Below are 25186 nucleotides of genomic sequence, written 5' to 3'. Positions count from 1 at the left end.
TGAGTAGGTAGTCTTCATAAAGTTAATCTAAATTGGTATTGCTGTTAAGCCATTAAAACGTGAAAAGCAGACTGACACATAGAGTTACTTTCAATTGTATTTGATACAAGTATTCAGAAAGATTTTACTGCGCTTGTTTTTTTCTTCTTACTTTTTATTTCGGGTAATTTTCTTTTTAGTTTCCTTTTCGAAAGGAAAGAAAGGCTTAGCTGAATAATAGTTTCCTTTTCACCTTTTTTATTGATTTCACTTAGTCGGGTTTCATGTTCTTTGTAATTATTTTTTATTTTAATACTTCATGCTTTCCTTTGCTATATCATATGCGAGACTTCCATGTCAAGTAATCTTGTTGCTTTTGCCATTAACTGTAGTTATTTCCATTCTTTATTTGGTACTCTACATTTTTGTTTTCGGTTTTATTTCGTTTTCTAAATCAACATTTTTATAATAAAAGTATACAGTGTTTTCTTTCAGTGAATTTGAGCATCTTCGATACTAAAGAAAAGTGTATATGTATAATCATGTAATATCATAATATGTATGTGTTTGATAAATGTATGTTGTTATGTTTCGTTTATGCGCCTAAATCAATGAAACGTTTTTTTATAGAAACTACAACATTGGTTATAATTACGTTTTTAACATATATTACCAATATTGCTACCTTTCATTGATACCTTTGCTTTTTCCTTTTCAATGAAGTATTAATTAAGTAGTCGGTCACAAGAAATCAGTTGGTTCGACTATATACTATTATAAATCATAATATATATATGTATATAGTATAGTATAATAAATCACAATTAAATAATTGTTTATACATATAATCTGTGTTACTTTAGTCCGTTTTGCAATGACATACCTAACTTTAAACAACAGAAGAAGGTTTTAGTTTCGACTGTTTTTTTACAGTTCCATGGTAAAAGATTTAAATTGGTGCATAATATTCTGTCTTCATACGAAGGCATATCGCTATTTCGAACTTATCCGATTTTTTTACAAGTCTCAAATTACAGGGACATTCTAGTCAAAGCGACCTTCAGTGAAAATCAATCAAAGGCTGCTGAAATTCATAAGAAACATCTTATTGTATTAATTACAACTATTTGAGCTAGAAATTTGAAATGACGAGGTCGTCGTTTGTAATGCTCATACTAACTTACATTTGAAATTAAACACAGTTTTCGGCCTTTATCGACTTATTTACTATTGTACTTATTTGTTCACATAAATCTAAATATATAATACACGAGTGATTCTTATGTATTATGCAGTCTTTACGCGAACGTTTGTAGCTGTTTCGCGTCTGCTTATATTACAAACTATTTCTATATAGTGCTTAGGACTACGGCCACTGTAACCTGCGCCAAAATATCAAGAAATTCAAGGTAAAATGCATATTAGAAATACTTAATATCAATAATTTATTTCTTATTTATAAAAATGAATAACCTAATGTGTTGCTAAGCGCAAAACTCAAGAACGGCTGAATCAATTCGACTCAATGTTGTTGTAAAATTATCTTTATAAGAGATAGGAAAGGTTTTTATGGAGAGAAAAGAAAAAAAATATACATATACAAAGAACATTCGTAAGCGTTGCTGTTGCGCGGGTCAGCCATTTAATAATAATAATATTAGGTCATAGAAATGCAACGCGAATTTTTATAATTAAAAGCTTTGCTTTCTGTTTAGAAGGTAATCCTTGTAGCTCTCTTAGTAGTAACCCTTTTACGAGATTCGCGTACGATTATTATCATAAAGTTTTTCGCTTATTGTTTTGTAGTTAACGTAGTCATTAATAAAAATTGAAAGATGATACAGCATCATTTTCCGACTATGAAACCATTTTTAGTATCAAGTGTAAATACATATAGTGTATGCTCGCGAAATATTCAGCGATTTCTTACTTGTTGAAAAAAGTTATTTTAAATTTTGATACACCTTAAATCATTTCTTTTAAAGTCGATAATCTACCTTTATCTAAATTTATGCTGGGAGGCGTATTAATAATATTTGTATTATGTTCAAAATATTACTATAAATAAAGTTGTTTGACAACAGAATAGTTTAAGTGTTTTATTAAACGGAACATAACAGCATACATTACACACATACGATTAAATTACATGGAAATACTTTTACTTAGTATTGAAGATAAATTAATTCACTGAAAGGAAACATTGTTTTTTATATTTTATAGCGCAGTGGTTAAGATGGTCGCCACGCAACACAAAACAAATAATTGTGCTATTCACAAATAGTTGTTTCGGGTCTTGTTGTAGGTAATTTGTGTCTGTTGCTTGTACATTTGTAAAAGTCCCCGCGAAACAATAGCAATTTTTAGTGTGGCTGTTGTCTTTCCCAAAGATAAAAATAGGTCAATTGTATACTCATATGTGTAATATAGTAAAATCTAATGTAACTTAAAAAATACAGCAATTTCAAAAGTGCGTCTCTAAGTGTTAAAGGGCATTGTTTGAAATAAACAACAAACATTTATTTTGGTATTATTAGCAATTCTTTACAAAGCCGACGTTCTATTTTTATATTCTGTTTTAATATGTTAATTATTTGCTTTGGCAGTACAATGAGAAGCGAGTATTCTAAACAAATTTTATATTGTAGTTAAATACATTAAAGAGAACATATCTGCAGGTATTATTCGTTTTCTATATAATCCTTGGGCAATGTGTAAAATACCTGGTCAGATTTATAGTAAATAGTGAATATTTTTGCCAACTTAATGCTTTACCTAGGTAATCTCTACAATACCCACGGCTGGGCACGTAATTAATCAGATGTATGGATAGAGTCACCTTCCATAATATCACAGCTTTTATGAAAAGACTATAATCGCACATATTATTACTCCCCGACGCAAAAAGAGGGGTGTTATAAATATGACGTGTCTGTCTGTTGTCTCATAACTCCCGAACGGATGCAGTGATTTCAATTTAATTCTTTCCAGTAATCTCTATGATATCTGGTATCGAGTGATCGTATGCTTTCCATGTTTACATAAGATATCTCAATTTTAGGCTTAACGTTAGTTACTGTAGTGAATCAGTTTGTAAGCAAATGATTCCTCATACAAAAATTAAAAGCGAAATGATATCTTTCCGCAAAAAACGCTACAAAATGTAAAACGTTTTTTTAAACTATACAATTACTCATTTTAAACATAATATATGTATATAAATGTTAAAAAACGTACATATTCTTTATTTTTATATTGTTATGCAACAATTGTAATTTGTAATCATACTTAAATAACGTGTACCTAAAATATATTTACATTAGACTCCCTAAACTGTGGCGCAAACCTTTAACCTTATGAATTAATTTAAAAGTTGCTAACATATTCGCCAAATTTATGCGTCGTCTCTACATAATAAACTAGCTGACACGCGCAACTTCGCTTGCGTTACATAAGCGTTAAAAATTTTCCCCGTTTTTGTCAAATTTTTCACTGGTACTCTGCTCCTATTGGTAGTAGCGTGATGATATATAGCCTTAACCTTCCTCGATAAATGGGCTATCTAACAATGAAAGAATTTTTCAAATCGGACCTGTAGTTCCTGAGATTAGCGCGTTCAAACAAACAAACAAACAAACGATCAAACAAACAAACTCTTCAGCTTTATAATATTAGTATAGATTAGTATAGATAATAGGTAGAATTATACTGATTGAGGAATGTAGACTATGTTGGACTATGCACAATTTTATATATAAAATTTCCATGTCACAATCTTAGTTACCGTAGTCCTCCACAACGGCTTGACCGATTCACATGAAATTTTGTGAGCGTATTGAGTAGGTCTGAGAATCGGCCAACATCTATTTTTCATATTCCTAAGTGACACTTTTTTTATTTATTTATACGGCAAAACAACGTTTGCCGGGTCAGCTAGCCTTATACATATATAAAATTTCCATGTCACAATGTTAGTTACTGTACTTCTCCGCAACGGCTTGAACGATGCACATGAAATTTTGTGAGCATATTGAGACGGTCTGAGAATTTTTTCTCAAAAAATCACGCGGACTATTTCTTGGGCAGAACCTAGTCATTCATAACGTAAATTTACGGATTATCGAGGTCAAAAACGTGAGGTGACAAACTTTCCTAATAGGTACGATGTATCCCCTACATAGAACAATATATACGGAACAGTACATTATAATAGCGATGTTGTCATGGATAATATAGACCAACTCATCGATGCCTACAATACTTACAACTTATTTTTATTTTCATAGTAAAACATTTGACATTTAAGCTTGTTTGTTATTTTTTTAATACAATATTACAAATTTACAATACTACCTATTCTATTTCGAAGTTATGTGTGTATTTCTAATAACTTTCATTATTCTTACAGTGAAAGAAATATCGCGAAGAAACCGTGATGCTGGAGAAGTCTAAGCAGTTTTTGAAGGGATACAATCAACGTCTTCAAACACTGACACAATTTTTTGAAGAGATGCAAGCTAGGAGCGCGCTGGATTCAAAGTCTTCAGATTACCACTGATTTGAGCTGATCACAGGCAGCCAGAGGATCAAGTATCATGAAGTTAGCTCAGATTGATCAACGTCACTATCGTAGTTACGTGAGCGGTCGCAAATTCGTATCGGATCGCATCTTACAACCTAACAAAGATTTTATAGTCATAGGATAGTATAAGTTAAATATTTTTCGTCTCTTTTAATTTTATTTTTCCCGCGGCTAATACCTACCTAGTACAAGTTTTTGAAGAATATGAGTGCAATAGTAAGTCATTTCTTGCGCTATTATTTTTATAATTTAGCTATATTCAGTTAATTTAGGTATTGTATGTCAAGCCATGAACACGTAGCTGAAGGATTTATTAAACTACGAAATTTTTTAACCGATAATAAACCTTTATTGATAACCTAGCTGACCCGCGCAACTCCGCTTGCGTCACATAAGAGAGAATGGGTGTTAAATTTTTCCCGTTTTTGTAACATTTTTCGTTGCTACTCCGCTCCTAATGGCCGTAGCGTGATGTTATATAGCCTAAAACCTTCCTCGATAAATGGGCTATCTAACACTGAATAATTTTTCAAATCGGACCTGTAGTTCCTGAGATTAGCGCGTTCAATCAAACAAACAAACTCTTCAGCTTTATAATATTAGTAAAGATACGAAGCATACAAAGTTCTGGCTCTCTTTTTGTAATAGAAGCATATTATAAACCTATTTAATGAAAGTCGTATGATACACAAATTAAAGTGTTTCTTCAATTGTCTGTAATATATTGTAACGTATAATGTTGCTAAATTATTTATATAAACAAAGTTAAGTTCATAAATTAGCAGAACACGCGTAGTAGTCAGTTTTACGTCACATAGCGTGTTTGTAAGAACCACAATTTTATTTACAATTTAGTATTTAATTTACGAATGAAGGGTATTATTTACTAGCTGACCCGCGCAACTTCGCTTGCGTCACATAAGAGAGAATGGGTCAGAATTTTCCACGTTTTTGTAACACTTTTTACTGTTACTCTGCTCCTATTGGTCGTAGCATGATGATATAAAATATGCTTTTTTTTCACGAAAAATATTCTCAAAATTATTTATATCTCTTATAATATAACGAAGTCGCGCTAAGGCATATCCGCCATTTAAACAGTTGCCATCACAACGAAATTTTGTTAATTCAATTGTCATTATAATATTGATTACTCGCGACTTCGTTCGCCACCTGAATTTTCCCGGGAAATGCTTCATTTTCCCGGGGTAAAAAGTAGCCTATGTCCTTTCTCGGGTATTAAAATATCTCCATACCAAATTTCATGCAAATTAGTTCAGTAGTTTAGGCGTGATTGAGTAGCAGACAGACAGACAAACAGACAGGCAGACAGAGTTACTTTCGCATTTATGATATTAGTATGGATTTATGTTTGCGAAACGAAATATAAATTTGAAACTCAAAATGCCCAAAAATCCGGATTTATCCCAATAATATCGTTTAGTTGTATAATGACGAGAGAAATGACAAGGCTTTGGTGCCAATTGTCCTGTTGCAAAAAAATCATGGGACTAATGGGACGGACGGAATGGTGAATACTGATACAAAACACACCACACAATAACACCTTCCAAAGGGCGGATGTTCGATATAATAAATTGTATTGAAAATTCACGTCCACTACACCATTGGTATTACCATTATAGATGACTAGAGGCCGCCCGCGACTTCGTCCGCGTGGAAACCCTTCCCGTGTAAATCCCGATCCCTCGGGAACTCCGGGATAAAAAGCCTATGTGTTATTTTGTATCATCAGCTACCATGATACCAAATTTCATCGTAATCGGTTCAGTATTTGCGTGAAAGAGTAACAAACATCCATACAAACTCTCGCGTTTATAATATTAGTAGGATTAGTAAGATAGTATTAAAAAATCTAGTTCAGTATTATGAAAATCAGCATTTTAAATAAGACTCAGTCTTCAAGTTTCGGATTGAGTCCATAAAATAATATTGTTATTATGTTAATAAATCATATTAAATAATTAGTAAATTAATAATGTAGTAGCAGTAGTAGTATGTTTATTAATATGTAAATAAACATTATTTTACGAATATTTAATTAGTAGGTATTTTTTTATTGTACTTTCGCTTTAGCCTACTTACTTACTTACCATATATTAATATTATAATTTCATTTTGATATTTAAGTATCATAATGTTATTTGTATAGATGTTAGTAATCAAACTGTCAGTGTGTGAATTGATTTTTGAAAAAATAAATACTATTTAATTTCCTTTCTTTATACTAATCTATACTAATATTATAAAGCTGAAGAGTTTGTTTGTTTGTTTGTTTGTTTGTTTGAACGCGCTAATCTCAGGAACTACTGGTCCGATTTGAAAAATTCTTTCAGTGTTGGATAGTCCATTTATCGAGGAAGGCTTTAGGCTATATATCATCACGCTACGACCAATAGGAGTAGAGTACCAGTGAAAAATGTTACAAAAACGGGGAAAATATATGTGACGCAAGCGAAGTTGCGCGGGTCAGCTAGTACATATTAAAATTTGCAGTATGGCGTCACGGTGTGGTACTTTATAAAGGAAGATGCGGCGTCAACAACTCGCACTCCGTAATTTTAATGCGTTAGAGGTCACCTTTACTTTAAGTATTTAACGTCCAATATGTTTCATTATCTGGTTGGTAAACTAAATACAATGTCTGTTTAATTATTCCAAAACATCCCTACTTTAAAGCAGTAGAACCGCAGTCAAATTTATCAGATTGCTAATTCCTAAAACATATATTACTTATGAAGATCTATGAATGTGAATGAAGAAATGAAAGTTTGTAAGGATCGTACCAAGTGGCGTTCTTTCGTCTCTGCCTACCCCTATGGGAGAAAGGTGTGATATTATGTGACACTTATAAAAAGCAAATAGATAATTACAGAATGGAGTGGTATAAGATTTCGCCTCGTCAAAAGATTTAGAATTAAGAAATGTAAAACCTAAAATATATGTATATTATGTTTGTTGCTAACGTTCTTTTAGTTCACCTCAGTCGGAAATTTGTTAAATAAATTAATATTCTAATAAATAATATCATTATATATATAATTCTTCTGTAAGTGTGTATGTCACTGAACTTCTCTTAAACGACTAGACCGATTTTGATGAAATTTTTTGTGTGTGTCCAAGGGGATCTGAGAATGGTTTAGATTCACAATTTTGTCCGCTGGACAATGTTTTTTTGACGTGTCTGTCTACACGTCAAAAAAACATTGTCCAGCGGACAAAATTGTGAATCTACGACAACGTCTGTCGGGTCCGCTAGTATCACATCTAATTAAGCGAAAGTTTTTCCAAACACAAACAGTAGTTTTGGAGATTACACAATCACAATATGATCATTCTCTCTCACATATAAGTTATCTTATAATTACTATAATCATAACGCCTGTTATACCTTAACGTATAGGCAGAGGTGTATGATATTACCGGCTGTACATAATCACGCAAAAGTTATCCTTATAAGTGGAGTTTAGATAGATTATTAAACTAGCTGACCCGCGCAACTTCGCTTGCGTCACGTAAGAGAAAATTTTCCCCGTTTTTGTAACATTTTTTACTGGTACTCTGCTCCTATTGGTAGTAGCGTGATGAAATATAGCCTATAACCTTTCTCGGTGAATGGGCTATGTAACACTGAAAGATTTTTTTAAATCGGACCAGTAGTTCCTGAGATTAGCGCGTTCAAACAAACAAACAAACAAACTCTTCAGCTTTATAATATTAGTATAGATACATAAGCGACATTACTTATCGAATAGTTTATGCAGTCACTGAATATTTTAACTTAGTAACTAGAAACATTGAACAAATCCTATCAATTTATGCACATTACATACGAAAAACAAATTATATTCAAATATTCTACAAATTGAATATGAATGAGTTAATTTTAAATTAAATAGTTGCGTAGTCTGTCACTATTGACCTATGTTTTCATTTTCCTACTATATTTTATAAACAATACACCGTATTTAGGCAAAACATTTTCATTATTCTTTTTTCTTTTAATGATTACACAAGTGACCAACTATATTAAAAAGCCTTCAATTGTAGTATTCCTGTATCGTACATTTTTTTTCTTTTGAACTGGAGCATTCTAAAGAAAGTTAGCAATATTTCAAATTTTATTGGTAACTAGCTGACCCGCGCAACTTCGCTTGCGTCACATAAGAGAGAATGGGTCATAATTTTTTCCCGTTTTTGTAACTTTTTTACTGGTACTCTGCTCCTATTGCTCGTAGCGTGATGATATATAACCTTATAGCCTTCCTCGATAAATGGGCTATCTAGCACTGAAAGAATTCTTCAAATCGGACCAGTAGTTCCTGAGATTAGCGCGTTCAAACAAACAAACAAACTCTTCAGCTTTATAATATTTGTATAGATAAACATATTTCGGGTATAACGCTTGTTATACCCGAAGGTGCAGGCAAAGGTGTATAAAATACAAACACGTTTCTGGACAATGTTTGTTTCATATAATAGAGGGCAAGCCTATTTCTATTTATCGGGTACGTTACTAGACTCCATTGAGAAATCTATACTAATATTATCAAGCTGAAGAGTTTGTTTGTTTGTTTGAACGCGCTAATCTCAAGAACTACTGGTCCGATTTGAAAAATTATTTCAGTGTTAGATAGGCTATATATCATCACGCAACGACCAATAGGAGCTGAGCACCAGTAAAAAATGATACAAAAACGGGGAAAATTTTGACCCATTCTCGGTTATGTGACGCAAGCGAAGTTGCGCGAGTCAGCTGGTATTCTAATATAAATTAGAAAAGTACCAATAGTAATTTGCCCCAGCCGAGAATTGAGTCGACGAAGAGAGCGCGGGAGTATTTCATACACCTCTGCCTACGACTTCGGATATAACAGGCGTGATGTTATATTGTTCTTATGTATGTACGTAGAATGGACTACAATACCCAAGCGAGTAGAAAATGGCTGAATAGAATAATAGATAGAAAAAACAGTGATAATGGTGGTAGTCACATAGTAAAAATATTCTGCACAAATCTTTAGCAGGCAATAAGATACTAATCACACATCTTTAGCACCTATCCTTTGCAGCACCAACTATTAACACACAGCACTACGCTAGCACACTGGCAGTTCCTTAACACACATATTTTGATCCCATTTCTAATACACATATCCTTAGCACTCACCCTTAACTCAAATGTCCTTAGCACCCTTCATTAGCACTCGCCACTAGCACCCCATCTTTAACACATAGGTGCTTTACGCTCATATAAATCGATATTTATCCCTAAAGCTCATCCTATTTTCGTAAATCAGGTTTTCAGAAGCATGGCTTAGTTTAGTTAATATTGATACTTATTTATACTTATGCAAGCGTAGAGGCTGGACATCTGGAAGCGTAGAAGATGGATATGGTCTGCATCCTTTGCTCGTTCTCACTGGTCTTCATCGTCACTGTCCCACAGCCATATTCAGAAACGTCAATGACATATAAGTAACGTTTAAGTCACCTGTAGCGCAATTTTCTACCACTATCGACTACCGACAAACGGCTGGCTATCGAGAAATTTTGTGTGAGAATCTGATCAGCGCCTCTAGCGGGCGTCGTAGGAACTATTTTTTACTGTACATTATAAATGTCAAACTCTCGATACTCGAAAGTATCAACTGCAGAGAATCTTGCTACTGGTCTGCTTATAACCTTCGAAAGACTGACAATTTCATATGTAAGTGATTTCAAGTAAAGTTTCTGATTGCGGCCCTTAGTCTTTGAAGGATTTAAAATATGTATGTATGTGCTACATTTTATATTCTTTATGACCAAAGTAAGTTAGTTTTCAAGTGTCTGTGTGTAATTGTTTACTACTGACATTTAAACTTGTGTTATAATTGTGATTACTAAAATGTAAATTTGTGTTTGTTTGAAGTTTAAGCGTTCTTTGGTCCCTGCCTAACACTATGAGTGGTAGGCGTGATGTTATGTATGTGTATGTATGTATGTTAAAGTGTTATATCTGTCTCACAAAAACGTCATGTGAGCTCGAATTAGTTATAGTGTTGTCTTTTTTACTCTTATAAAATTTCAAAATTGATTGAAAGTGACAAAACACTGTTTTACTACTAAGAGCTTAAACGACGTTTATTAGTAAGACAATCAAAGTGTATTAGTGTGTGTATGTATGTAGTTAGTTATTGGTTGTATTCAGGAGTTTAAATAAAAATCAAGAATTCAATACAAACATTTATTTCATTGATTATATAATTTAATTACATCAAGAAATAGTTCATATTATATAAATTTTTACAAAGATTTTAGTTAGTTATATTCTTACATATCTCTTATTATCATTTTAGACTTTGACAATAAATAGTATTAGGGTACAATTGAGGAATATAAATAAAACGTCAATGTATTTAATTCACACGTTTATTTAAATAAAAAATCATCACAAATTAGCTTATAATGCTGCCCGCGCTGTGCAAAGCTCTTACTTACTTTTTTAACATTTACGACGATCGTTTCAATCACGCAGGTCCGAGCCCGCGAGCGCCACGCGTCAAGTCTTGGTCCGTTCGCGTCTATGGGGGCTAATGACACATGGAGGCGGCACAACTATAAAAAATCCAGAGATTAATAACCTCACAACTAAACACGTAAATACTATCGCAAAGAGAGTTTAAGACCGTCGCGAAGAGAGAGAAAAACATTCGCGATTAGCGAAATTACATTCGCTGGGAGAAAATAATGAATTCGCCACACCGCTCTTACTCATATACCATACGAGACCATGTGATGTCATCGGGCCCTCATCTCGCCAGTCGTCGGGGTCACCTGGGTCGTCAGGACAGGCCCCGCGTCGCTGATGGTCACCCCCCGACGTAGGACAGCCTGCGACGTGCCCCCCGACAGGCGCCACCTAAAATATTTGTTTATATCAGAAACTCAAGTGATTGACTTGGAAACTAAAGTCAATCAAAGGGTTGCTTAGCAGTCGAAAAAATAAGAATTTAAAATATAATGATATATTTTTTTTAATACTGTGTTATTGGCCGAATTAGGCATAATGCCAGGATCGCCACGAAGCTCGACAAAAAAAAAGAAAACTCAAGTAATTACAGTTTATCACATTCTTATGTGGTTATTACCTCTCCCGTCAATATGAATGCATGTATCGTCACACGTGCAAATCATCCGTCATCATCAGAGAATCATCTTCTGCATAGCTTGCATGAAGGAATAAAGTTTCGACACTTACGGCCATCTAAAATGAATAAATATTCATTTTATAGGATATTTGTTAAGCGAAAATTTTTGATTAAAAAATTCATAAAAAATTGGATTATGAGCACAGCACGCACAGCATTACAAAATAACTTATAATTAATCGCAAACTATCACTAAGTAATTAATTTCATTTAAGAAATTATATATAACATAAAATAACATAAGGGTAGGGACTAGTAACACGCAAAGATACTAAATAAATGGTATCTTGCTTTTTCTTAGTGCACATACTTAATACGGTGCAATGTACATTACATCGTAATAAGCATTGTACACGAGGTGGGTCTTACACATAACTGTCTATTGTATGTTATATAACAGATATGATGCCCACTTACGCACACTGTTTAGGAAACAAATTCTGTAAATATTTTATACTCAAAAGTTTTCTGTATTTTTAAGCGACGAAAAAAGGAGGAGGTTCTCAATTCGACTTTATTTTGTTCTTTTTTTAATTAAGAACACGCAGTGCCAATTTAACTTGCTTATATGTTGAAATGGAAGTCAAAGTTGCAGGTTTAAACATGACATATGTATTAAAATCTCGAAATATAAGACATCAAATCAAGACGAATTAAAATTTTAATTAGGAGGCACTGCAAAATGCTTTAAAAATTATTAAGAAAAGTGTGTAACTATTTATTTTCCCTAAGATAAATAGATAAAATGTTTCCCAAGTAGTGTGCGTTGCCGTTTGTTTAGCATTACCCGGGGGTCACGTGCGGGCGGTCCCCACCACTCGCCCACGGACGCAAACGGCTCCAACCCCCATCCTACCTAACATATACTAACTATCCGAGGGGATCACAATTTAGACTTTTTTTTTATTAAGGCGGCCATTCAGGCGTTCTCGATCCATTTGGCACCCTGTCTATGCAAAATTCATCGAAAGACTCGAGCAAAAGACGCCATTTTGTTTCATATCACGCCTGTTAAGCTCGAAGGAGTTGGCAAAGATGTATGAAATGGTTTTTATGTCTAAGTCCCGTGTAATAGGGAGCGAGCCTATTGCAATATACCAAACTCCGTGCTACTATTGAGAAATATTCAAATTCAATTAGAAAAGACTGATAGCGCTTTTTCCGGCAAGGGAATCGAACCCAAGACGGCGGCCGGTTAATCCGCGCCCTAGAGGCACTCATTATTATATCATTATGAATGTTAATGGAACGGCTCGCTAGCACGTCTGATTGCCATGAATTAGGCTTGGCGCGACATCGTGTATGGAGCCCATGGGCTTGGGTCATATGGACCGTTCCCGAATGGCGGCCTTTACACTGATTGCGAATCTTCTAACCTAACCTTTATTTAATTCACTAATTTATTAACTCCATTAAATATAACACTGACATAATTTTACTTATAAATCGTTCTAATCCTATGACTGGTTGAATGGAACTAGTTCTATATAATAGAATTTAAATCAAACTCCTTTGTTATTATTATTATTACATATATTAAGATTTTCAATGTGAAGTATATTCGTTACAATGTGTCTTATGTCTACACCGCAATGTCCTTACATTCAATTATATTTATTATTTAACTTGTTCTGTTACCTCTTGTCGAATGGTTTTATTGTTTTTATTTAAACCATTTCTATCGAGTATATTCTATTCTTAATGTTGATAATTATTTCATTAGATAGACATCGAAATTATTTGTACATGTGTGTATGTATTTCTCATAACACAACAATGTCCATCTTGAAATAAAAATAATGACAAACTATTCAATTGGTTTTCGTAAAAAGTTTGTAGTCGAATATTCAAGCTAAGTAGGGTCTTTACCAAATATGCCTTCAAAATCCTCCTTTGATTGCCTATCAGAGCTTCAAATATGAAACTAAAAACTAATGACGAAAAGCAATGTTTGTAAATAATAAAATAATATCATTCACCACTACGACCATAATATTACCCATCAACTGTACTTAAAACATTATTTATAATGGGTAATGAAGAACAGTTCTTATGATCGTGTGGACCAACGTGGAAATACATACACGCACATACAACATTACACACAGCGATCATTTACAGAGTTGAAAATTTTAAAATTTTATCGTAACATCGAAATATACAAAATTGATTAAGTATAGTTTATTTGGTTGATTTAATTTTTGTCTAGGTATATTTATAACTTAGTTTAATCGAGAAAACCTATCCAGTTAATTTAAGCTAGAGTATATATTTTTTCAAACGCTTAATCATTGGTAATAAACATTCATGTTATCTAATGGTAATACCTAAGTATCTAGGTAAATAGAGAATTAATCATTCCTAAACCCTTGACTGAAACAACCGTACATCGTGACAATATTTAACCTACATTGTTCTATGATAAGTACTTGTAAACGAGCCCTTTGTGGGGGTCTTTATTCGTTTACTTAATATATACAAAACGCTAGTTAGGACTTACAACCCAGGAGCACCCACGGACGTAATACTTATAAGCTATATTTACAATGTGAATGCTCGAGAGTATCGCCTATAAATAACTAGTGTGAACTATCCGAGATTTTTTTAATACCTATATTGAAAATTTATATCCTTTATTTCTAAATCAGAGTGAATTTATATACATCTTACGATAACGAATGACTGAACAATAACTAGACAATTACACACGTATCAGAAAATTATATCAAACTTGTAGATTACTATTTCATAATTTAAGATTTTGAATTGTGATATATAACGTAACATCATGTCTTATTTCTACACATCCGCGATTTATATTGTAACAGTTTGTAAGAGTTAATATATTATACAGTACTGCAGACAAAGGTCTGGTCAACTTAATGTGAGGAATAATAACTTATTTCAGCAATATAACAAAGGTACGAAGCATCCCTATCGGTTCTTAATAATAAGTATGATGATTAATGTGTTTGTGAGGATGATCAATAATTTTCAAATAATCCACAATAATAATTATTATTTAAAAATTAAATAAAACTATTAATTTTGTATTACTTAAAGATTATTATACATAATGAGGTGAATTTCTTCTGTTTAATGTCCATTTAATAATAACCCCTCCCATTGGTTCCCGACAAAAGTTAGTAGCCGAATATTTAAGCTTAGTTAGGGTCTTTACCAAATACGCCTTCAAAATCCTCCTCTGATTACCTATCCAAGCTTTTAATATTGAACTAAGAACAAATGACGAAAAACAATATCCACTACGACCATAATATTACCCATCAACTGTACTTAAAACATTATTTATAATGGGTAATGAGAAACAGTTCTTATGATCGTGTTGGCCAACAACGTAACAACACATCCCCTTATATATACAATAATATACATATATAATAAACATAATATATATATATAAGTATGTATTTTGGATAATTTCATATTGTACAAACATAAATCAATTTAATTGTATAAAAACGCCAAAAAATTGTAACGTCATAATGGGAAAATAATAAAATGATTTAAATTTTCAATAAAAAAATTAATATGATGTTTTAAATGAATTTTCCGAATTTGGTTTTATTCTCAATGCAATATTGCGCTCGCTATGTGGTCACAATTATTGTATTGCTGAGCTGAGTTAAATAAATAAAGTAATATATTTAGAATAGATATCCGCCTCAAGATGTTCTAAAGGTAGGTTGGCCGAACTGTCGAGTCAAAACTATTGCATATTTGTGGCGGAAAGTTAGTATGTGAAAATAATTATCGAATCTTTGAGAAGGACTTAGTTATTTAAGAATTTTGAATAAATTAAGTGATATTTCTTTAATAAATGGCCGTCTCTAGCTGTTTTTTTAGTGTTACTTTAGTCAAACTGTCGTGACAAATTAATTAACGTAAGGCGGTAATAAATATATAAATAAATAAATTCATTTTTTGCGGCGGGACATGAAGAAATGAAACTGATAATGTACAAAAACAAAACATTTACAACATTAGACGTCACGCGTAACACTTAGGATGATAGAATAATATTTGGTAACACATTACACATACTATACATTTCACTCGAGAATGGTAACTAGATATCTATTAAGTATCAACAATTTAATAACATTTTAAAACTTATTACATCGAACGAACAAAAAGACAACATACAAGACGTATCAAAATATGTATAATTTAATTATTATTTATAATTAGTAATTTATTACAATAAGGCTAAAAATGCATCCGCTTTATAGGTTCCTGTTGCTACTTACAATCACACACAAAATAAATTAGATCAATACCTTACATCATTCAAACAATATTTAAAAATATTATGATTTACCTACATTTAGCGTAGAAAATGTAATGTTTGCAAGAAGGATCTTACTATCCCGCTCACATACATTCATATTTCATTCTTCACCTTTCATTCTTCTCCAATCATCAGTTAAGGGGTGTAATTGCACTCGGCCGCTCTAGTCTAACGTGTAGCAGGTGTTCTACCCCCACAAGTTATGAATGTTAGTTAACTTGAAGGGACTTACACGTCGCCTGCAAGCGGACGGGTTCAAATCCAGCCCTTATTAGGCCGTGGTGGTTATCCATAACGCGACGACGTCTGACCAGTCACATCGTATCGTTACAGCGCCGACCACGGCCCGGTACCCACCGTAAACCCCTAGTGCCTAACCCGTTGGTTCCCGCCATATCCACATCCCACTATGCGCACATCCCACGGACCCCAACGAGTCGCACGCAGCCCAAACAAAAAATTCCAACGTCGCCGCGTTGAAGCGACGTTGATTTAAAATTGATAATCTTTCATTCATCATCTCACTTATAATACATATTTTTAAACGTATGATTACTTGCTAGGAGGAGAGGGCGAGGAAGAACAAGAGAGACATGAATTAAATATATTTTATGACCGACTACCACATTCAGACTTGTCGAGCTATCATCAGGGAGACATGAGAGACACACGCGGAGCTCGCTTAAATGTTAAAAAAGCAATAGGCGGTTAGTACTCGCCGCTTAAGAATTGCTATTTAAACAGTTAGCGCGTGTTGTTTTGTCCTCAAATATTATAGAATAATATAATTTAATCATTTTCTACACGTTTCAGACTTTTATCGCAACATCTATGCTTAGCGAATCGAGCCCCATGTCACCGACATATTGTTCTCTATTCGTTAAGTAAATAATAAGCCATTCCCGAGAGCGTAGCTATGATAGTAAGGACTTACAACACTAGAGCACACATGGACATAATACTTATATGGTATATTTACAGTATGAATGCTCGAGTGTATGGCCTTTGCTGCATAACAATGTCCTCAAAGTTTGGTAACGCAATAACAAAACTATCAAAAACAAATAGAATACAGCTAACAATTACAGACAAATACAGATAAGATCTGGATCGTTGATATACATTTGTATTTGATAACGATCCCTTGAGATGTAAAAGGGATAGTGTTACAGTCTGTATCTTTTGCTTGTAACCAACACGTGCTCGTATGCGGTTACAAACATAAGGGACAATCAGATAGCTGTAACTACTACTTAACCTACCAGTACTAACTAAGCTTATAACTAGCAGGGGGCCTCCGCAAACCATAAAATATAAACAAGACACAGAATAATTTGAAAAATGACACGCTGTGCGATGTTATCTTTTTTCAAATCTGTGCCAGTCGAATGGCTAGTTGACCGGGCAATATATGTAGTCAACTATCTAATCAACGCGAATCCCTCTTTTGGGAGTGAAACACCCTGTCATTACTAAGAACTCAGTCGATATCAGAAGGTTCCATTCCCAAACCCTCTTCCGCGAGTACCCCACAGGTGTTACTAAGTTTAGTAGCCAGTACTATTCCTAACGTTCCTTATCCGACTCAAGATAGCAAAATCCAGCTTTTCTATAGTGTGATTCAGCTTTTTTAGCTCTCTTCCTAATACCATGTTTATACCCATTCAGAACCAACTTTTGCTCGAGCTCAGAATCTTCAAATCACTCATCCAGGCTAATCGGATACGTGCACAATTGCGGGAGGAAAAGTGCCGCTAGCACAATTCGCCTCGATTCTAGTAAAATGAAGATCAATACTGTATATTTGAAATCTAACTATGGTCAAGTAATTCCACAGCCTATTATAACACAAACGACGTCGATGCAACCCACACTCCTCAATAAGAGCCCTATCGCTCCCGCCCCGCACCGAGAATGTTCGCCTCATCGGCGGTTGTTTGAATAAACTATGATCTTTCATGAAATATAGTGCGATATCAAAGCTTTTCACATATTCCAAACCTACGGCAAGAATGGCACTAAACTTAGAACACGGTAGAAGCGCACGTCGTTGGAGGTAGCTGTCGACACGGACGGACAGGTAAGAGAGATAGTGTTTGAGTACTCATCTCTCCAATGCAGCCTACTAAGAGACGAACGGTCAAACGAGAATAATGACTCCAGACTTGGTTATATACCATTGCAATTCTATCTATAACATCGTAACACTTGACGGTGGCAGTGCATCTAAGTGTCAACGTATGTTGATGTTGAACCATCTCCGCAGAAAATACATGATGCCATCATTTATCGTCACAATGATGGCAAATGAAGTTTCCATTCTATCTTAATAACGTTGTCTAAGTCAAGACCTCTTTGAGTCTATGCAATGCGGAGGCCACCTAAACTTACGCAGTAAAACATCAAGCGTGATCGTTCTAATGGAATGGGCATTGTTTACGTACATTTCGGAAGACCGATTCACGAATACTACTTTTCTTAATATTAAAATCTCAGTATCGACTATTATACCCCGCAACTCAGGAGGATACAATAATCGATACCTACATGTTTAATATTTCCCATAAACCGTAATTTTTGGGAAATATTAGTAAAACAAGGATGACGCATGGTTTTACAACATGCCCTTAAGAACTAAGTAGGTTGCAGATCACGAAAGTCCCAAACGCCTTGAACTGACTTGACCTGCAACCTACACCTAACCTAACACTCACTTAACCTAACACCGACTTACACTAACTTATTTTAATTAAAAAGGTTAACTAAAACAAATATTGCAGCGAGAGGTAATTTGTTAATTGCCCGACTGTTGGCGTGCTGATGTTATAGCCGATGTTGAAGGCGACAAAGATCTCGACGATACCCATCTGCAATTACAAATGTGTCTCTATAGGATTTCGAAAACTATTCCAAGTGAAAGCTCCACAATCGACATTTCTTTAATATAGTTATATAGTAGAAAGCATTATAAGCTTCTGGTGGTACTTTATAAGTTAGTAGGTTGGGGTGTAGCGGACGAGTACCAAAAAAAGGTAGACAAGAAGACAAGTAGTAAACTAACCCTCTACTGATGTTGACTCTCAACGATAAGCATGATGGACTGATGCTGTTGTGCCTCTGCATGGAGAGTTGGCACGGTGCGCAGGCATTCAATCTGATGCGCTGCCCAATCCTTCTTCTGACAATACGTGGAACAATACGGAGTGCGGCGACAGAGGGAGCACTCGGCAGATGCCTCGCGATTACAATTCGCGCACTACGACAAACGTTATCATTGTAATCATTTGTAGAATAAAAAGTCAATCTAACCGACTAGTTTACGAGAGTTGAAGCGAATCAGAACACTACCCCGTACGACTGGATCATGTGTTACGATAATAATTATTTATGATAATTGATTTTTATTAAGTTGGTACTAATCCGTAATAAATTATATTATATTAACTAATTCGCGACTAATTCTAACGTCAACTTTCGTACACCGTTGATTAGATATCTGAACAATTATTATTATATATAAAGCTAGATTATTAAAATCAATCATGTATTTTCGCAACTAACCAATGGAAGGTTACATCGAGTACGATAGTTACAGCTTAAGATATTGAGTTATAGAAAGATCCGAAATCTTTGTAAAGTTACGAAGCGAGATTTAACATTACTGAAGTTACTTGTAATTATTTACGTTATACAACTGAGGTAATTTCCGCAAATTATTAATTGTTATATATTGTTGCTTAAAGCCAACCGATTAGGGTGATAATATTACCAATATCTTTTAGTACGAGAACATTTGCTATCCTATCATGATGATTCCATATAGCGCGGATTATATTATGATGATAATTAATGCTGATTTGTAAAAAGTTTATGTAGTCTCAAGTAATATTACTGTCGCGTAAAACCCGATTAACATATTTGAAGACAATTTATAAACAATTGAAAATATACAGGTTGGAAGAAAATGACGGGCCATGGAGGTATTTGTTTGTATGATCCTGCATCTATAAAACTCTATCAATTGACTTTATTGATTCTATATTTAAGCAAATATTGAACTTTGACTTGTTAAAAAAAATCGCGATTTGAATTCCCGACTAATGTAAGTAATCAGAAAAAAATTGAATAGAATAGCAAAAGTAGACTTCTTAAAAATTCGCTCGTTCGATTCGCGGCTAATGTAGGAATTATCAGAAAAAACTGAATGCAATGACTTTGAATTTTAATAGTTAATTTAAAAAGATTAAAGTATGTTTATTTCAGTGAATTAAGGTATCTTTAATATTTTAACTAGTTTCCGTCCATGGCCCATCATTTTTTTCCACTCTGTAAAGCTGCTGGATAACTGCCATCAGAAAATGCTGAAATTTATAAAGAAATAAAGCGCTGAAAAGCAAACGTGTAATGTCTATTTCAATCCGATATGGGCAAAAAATATTAAGCACTGCTCATCGCAAAGTTCTAACATATTTCTTGCAGATCAAGATCTAAAGAAGTTATTATTATTTCTGAAACATTTTTATCCCAAATCGGATTGACTTAGAGTTATGTGTTAATGAGTCCCTATGTTCAAAAACTAGCACGGACCAGATAGAGACGTTATCAACGCCCCTATTTTAGCCTTATCTTCACCTTTCCATAGAAATGTAAAGCAGTCGCCAGAGAAGCAAGTTGTTAGATTCGTTGCCACCGTGAGGTATCCTCTAACCAACTTTCTGTTCTCAACCAACTGATCCATGTTTTTAGAGGGAAAGGCTGCTTCGCGATAAATGTTCAGCGAATTATTAATTCAATGAGAAGTTAATACTTATGAACTGTTAAGAAAAGCAAGTATTTAAAGACATTTTGAGAAGAATGAGATGGTAAAGCATGATTTAAATCGTAATGATTGCTGCACCCTACATTTTGACACAATAAAAGGCAATATTTGATTAATTGTGGATATTATTCCACTAGTTTCAAATAGAGTAAGTTTGTAGAGTGGGTGCAGCAAACAAAACGATGTCGACCCGGAACCAGCTGACCTCAGGAACTGCAGGAGCGCTGTCAGTGAAAAGACACTTACTTTCTTAGCTTCTGTGTCGTCCACGTTGTGTAAGGACACCTGTTCGGCGTCTACGTGGCCTTCCACGCTTGCTGCGAGTAACGCTGACGCTCGTTCCTGCTCGAGCCGCTCCAGTTGCCGCGTACTGACGACCCGCACATCTTCCACGCACTGCTTCAGCTCGCCCGCTAGTCTCACGAGCGTTTGCCCGATGTCGTCGAGACGTTTGAGCACGCCGCTCATATCAGGGAGCCCTGCGAACAATAAACACTATTAGAATTTCAAAAGAAAAATGCAAAGCAACTCGTGACTTTCAAATAAGGTTATAAGACTTTCAGAAATCAAGTTGTCGAGATTCGTTGGCACTGTTAAGTATCCTCACGACAACTTTCCATTTCTTATACGCATTATTCCTGTATTTGAAGTCATAAGAGCTTCGCTTTTTATTTCGGGAATAATTATCGGGAATTTAGTGCCTGAATAACCTTTCGACTTGGATATTGGAATAAGAATTTCAGAAAACAAGTTGTCGAGATTCGTTGGCACCGTTAGGTTAGGTTAGGTTACCACTTTGGTTTTCCTACATGACTTATTCCTGCTTTTTGGAACCACAGCTTATGCCGCAGCATTAGCGCGAGTTGAACTCGGCAAAATAATTGAGGAGAGAGGGTCCTTTCTATCCACGAAGGGATTAAATAGAAAGTTTATTTAAAAACTGATCATTTGAGGACATTACAGAGCCATATAGACGATATAGCAGTGGAGATGCGAATTTATTGGACAAGACCTAAGTAGGAATAAGAATTTCAGAAAACAAGTTGTCGAGATTCGTTGGCACCGTTAGGTATCCTCACGACCACTTTGGTTTTCCTACACTACTTATTCGTTTAATGGAACCACAGATACTAAGCAATTAGCTTGATTCGGAAAAAATATTTAAGAGAGAATTTATCCACAAAGGGATTTAAAAGAAAGTTTTTTTTTTAATCTGATCATTTGAGGACTTTACAGAGTCATACAGACGATATAGCAGTGGAGATAGATTGGGAAAAAAGCCAATTCGGGAAATAAATCTTCCCGTCGGCTGAGATACTCACGGCTTTACCGAGTCACCGAGGGGACTTTATCCACGATAAAGTAAAAGATGTCACTAGAAAAGTTCCAGAAGAGTTGAGAGTTGCACAGAATAATAAACGGTGGAAATATAATTCCCAACTGTGCTTCTTTCGCACGACAATGCACCCGTGCACAATTGCGACGGTTACTGTGCAAAGAATGGATTTGGAATTTTAGAACAACTTAGAGTCCACATTTAGACCCAAGGCAGACAAGTCACTTATTCCCAAAAATGGAAAGAGCTTTGAAATTTAGAAATTTCCAGCGATGGAGAAGCGAAAGCCGGAGTTTCGGCTTATTTCGACACAAATAAGGAGGAATATTTTATTTTTGGAGGAATTAAATGTTACACCGGTAAAACAATATTATTCAACTTTAGAGAGAAGAGGAGAGATTTAATTTGATTCCGCGAATTTATTGGACAAGACCTAAGTAGGAATAAGAATTTCAGAAAACAAGTTGTCGAGATTCGTTGGCACCGTTAGGTATCCTCACGACCACTTTAGTTTTCCTACACGACTTATTCGTTTTTTGGAACCACAGATACTATACAATTAGCTTGGTTTGGAAAAAATATTTAAGAGAGAATTTATCCACCCGAGCACAACTGTGACGGACACTGTGCGAAGAATGGATTTGGAGTTTTAGAACAACTAAGAGTTCACATTTAGCCCTAAGGCAGACAAGTCACTTGTTCCCAAAAATGGAAAAGAGGTTAGGATATTTGCAGTAATGGAGAAGCGAAAGCCGGAATTTCGGCTTATTTCGACACAAATAAGGAGGAATATTTTATTGTTGGAGGAATTAAATGTTACACCCGTAAAATAATATTATTGAACTTTAGAGAAAGAGAAGAGTGATTTAATTTGATTCGGCGAATTTATTGGACAAGATCTAAGCAGGAATAAGAATTTCAGAAACCAAGTTGTCGAGATTCGTTGTCACTGTTAAGTATCCTCACGACAACTTTTCATTTCTTATGTGAATTATTCCTGTACCTCAAATCGTAAAAGCTACGCTTTTGATTTCAGGAATAATTATAGGGAATTTAGGCACCCGTGCACAACTGCGACGGTTAATGTGCGAATAATGGATTTGGAATTTTAGAACAACTTAGAGTCCACATTTAACACCAAGCCAGTCAAGTCACTTATTCCCAAAAAGGGAAAGAGCTTTGAAGAAAGGATATTTCCAGCAATGGAGAAACGAAAGCCGGAATTTCGGCTTATTTCGACACAAATAAGGAGGAATATTTTATTTTTGGAGGAAATAAATGTTACACCCGATTAAAAAAGGACTTTAGAGAAAGGAGAATTTAATTCGAATCCGCGAATTTATTGGACAAGACCAAGTAGGAATATGACTTTCAGACACAAAGTTGTCGAGATTCGTTGTCACCGTTAAGTATCCTCACGACAAACTTTAGATCTCTGAACGACCAGGAAAAGGATTTTTGGAGGGGTTTTAAAACAAAAATACATACAAGACTTTCAGAAAATAAGTTGTCAAGATTCGTTGTCACCGTTAAGTTTCCTCAAGACAACATATTATTTCCTGCACGCCTTATACACATTTCTGAGTAATACGCACCTGATGGTATGGCTCCATGGTACCTAATCCGCCGCGAACTGAATTTAAGTTATCCTATGAAGTACCAACGCGTACATCTCTCCTCGCCTAAGCACCCCAAAGGATATTAAACTGAACCCTTTAACGGAAAATACGAATGAAAGCAACCCAAAAACAGCCGAATTCCCCATAACTGAATGAATTTATTAGAAGAAAGTTGAATTTAACGCGAAATTATTTAAATGATGCTGAAGAAGAATGATTTAGGAAGCAGAACGCTTGAAAAACGGAGAGAAATTATTAGACGACTGAACTGAAGAACTGAGGGAACTAAAATGAATCTCCGATGCCGGGGTCCCGGCTTTTATACCCTAGCTCGCTGACCCGGCTTTCCCCCTCGGTGGAATGAGGTAAATGGTATGAGGTTTCAGCGAGCTTACGAACTTTGAGCGCCACCCCTGCGACCGTACTCTTCCCGCATGGACCAAAATTATAATGTCTGCCTCACTCTAGCGCTGTCGCCCACGTCCGTGGGTAGGGCTTAAAGAGAGCTTTATTGATCGTGAAATATTCTAGAACGCACTAAATAAATAAATAAATAATTATTTTATAATAGTTGTGTGAGATTGGTCAGGACTTAAAATTTGGCAAGAAAAGGTTTTTTTTTGGTCAGACTAATCCGCAAACATTTTTTTTACGTAAATGTTTAAATAAAACAAAAATTAAAATTTACTTAAAACATGTACTGATAAAAAGCTACATTATTCCTACGAAGCAAAAATATTTTTTACGGCGAGTATTTTCCGTATTACATTACACGGATTTTTTTTTGCAAAAGTAACGAAAATATTTATATTATTTGGGTAATAACAATTTAAATTGACTTTAGAAGACGCTATTTTGTTAATTATACGAATAAACTTCTATACATGCAAGGTAAACCGTTATAAGCGGAGCGGAACACGTATCCGACGGGCAACAACGGGGTTTTCATTTTGGCCTACCGGAACCTAAGTGTACTAGTTAGTATTTAAAATATCTGGAGTCTAGTTTTAAATTATTTTGGTGTTGGTGTTATATTGTTTATAATAGACAGGTATAATATATGTAGTCAAAAAATTTGTTTAGATAAAAAAGCCGTTTTTAGAAACAAATAAAATTATGTAAAAAATATTTTTTTTGCATGTTCTTTTTAAGATTAGGACGCAACATTTTAGGATAACTTTGTCTAAAGGTGCAACCGACTTTTGATCCTTTGAAGAAATAAAAAAAATCATTTCAGATAAAAAAAAAATCGGCGTTATAGGCCAGTAATTAATTAATTTGAATACTAATACTACCATTCTTTAAACATGTTTTTAAGTGTACCTAAT

General features: G+C 34.5%; 1 protein-coding gene and 1 long non-coding RNA gene across 2 annotated transcripts; both read right to left on the bottom strand.

Annotated features, from left to right (window-relative positions):
* Window positions 1–7802: 7802 nt before the first annotated feature.
* Window positions 7803–12615, bottom strand: LOC142986505 (uncharacterized). The gene is made up of 3 exons (XR_012960388.1): window positions 11713–12615; window positions 11336–11483; window positions 7803–11179 (listed from the first exon to the last, which is right to left on the bottom strand). It is a non-coding gene; the product is annotated as an uncharacterized LOC142986505 (long non-coding RNA).
* Window positions 12616–12621: 6 nt separating this feature from the next.
* LOC142986503 (deformed epidermal autoregulatory factor 1-like) lies at window positions 12622–24143 on the bottom strand. Its single transcript, XM_076135019.1, has 4 exons — window positions 23835–24143; window positions 21150–21382; window positions 19146–19340; window positions 12622–18951 (listed from the first exon to the last, which is right to left on the bottom strand). The coding sequence occupies exons 2-3, from the start codon at window positions 21369–21371 to the stop codon at window positions 19149–19151; spliced, it is 414 nt and encodes a 137-aa protein (XP_075991134.1). The 5' UTR covers window positions 21372–21382; window positions 23835–24143; the 3' UTR covers window positions 12622–18951; window positions 19146–19148.
* Between the last annotated feature and the right edge of the window lie 1043 nt (window positions 24144–25186).

The sequence above is a fragment of the Anticarsia gemmatalis genome, chromosome Z (assembly GCF_050436995.1).
Source record: "Anticarsia gemmatalis isolate Benzon Research Colony breed Stoneville strain chromosome Z, ilAntGemm2 primary, whole genome shotgun sequence".
NCBI lineage: Eukaryota > Metazoa > Arthropoda > Insecta > Lepidoptera > Erebidae > Anticarsia > Anticarsia gemmatalis.
Note: the sequence above shows the minus strand (reverse complement) of the source record. Positions and strands in the feature narration are given on the sequence as shown.

Bases quoted from the DNA above. Each gene is read 5' to 3' on its own strand.
- LOC142986503 (XM_076135019.1), bottom strand. From the start codon at position 21,371: ATGAGCGGCGTGCTCAAACGTCTCGACGACATCGGGCAAACGCTCGTG. The intron at 19,341-21,149 runs GTAAGTGTCTTT...CGTTTGTCGTAG, and splicing joins ACGACACAGAAGCTAAGAAA to TGCGCGAATTGTAATCGCGA.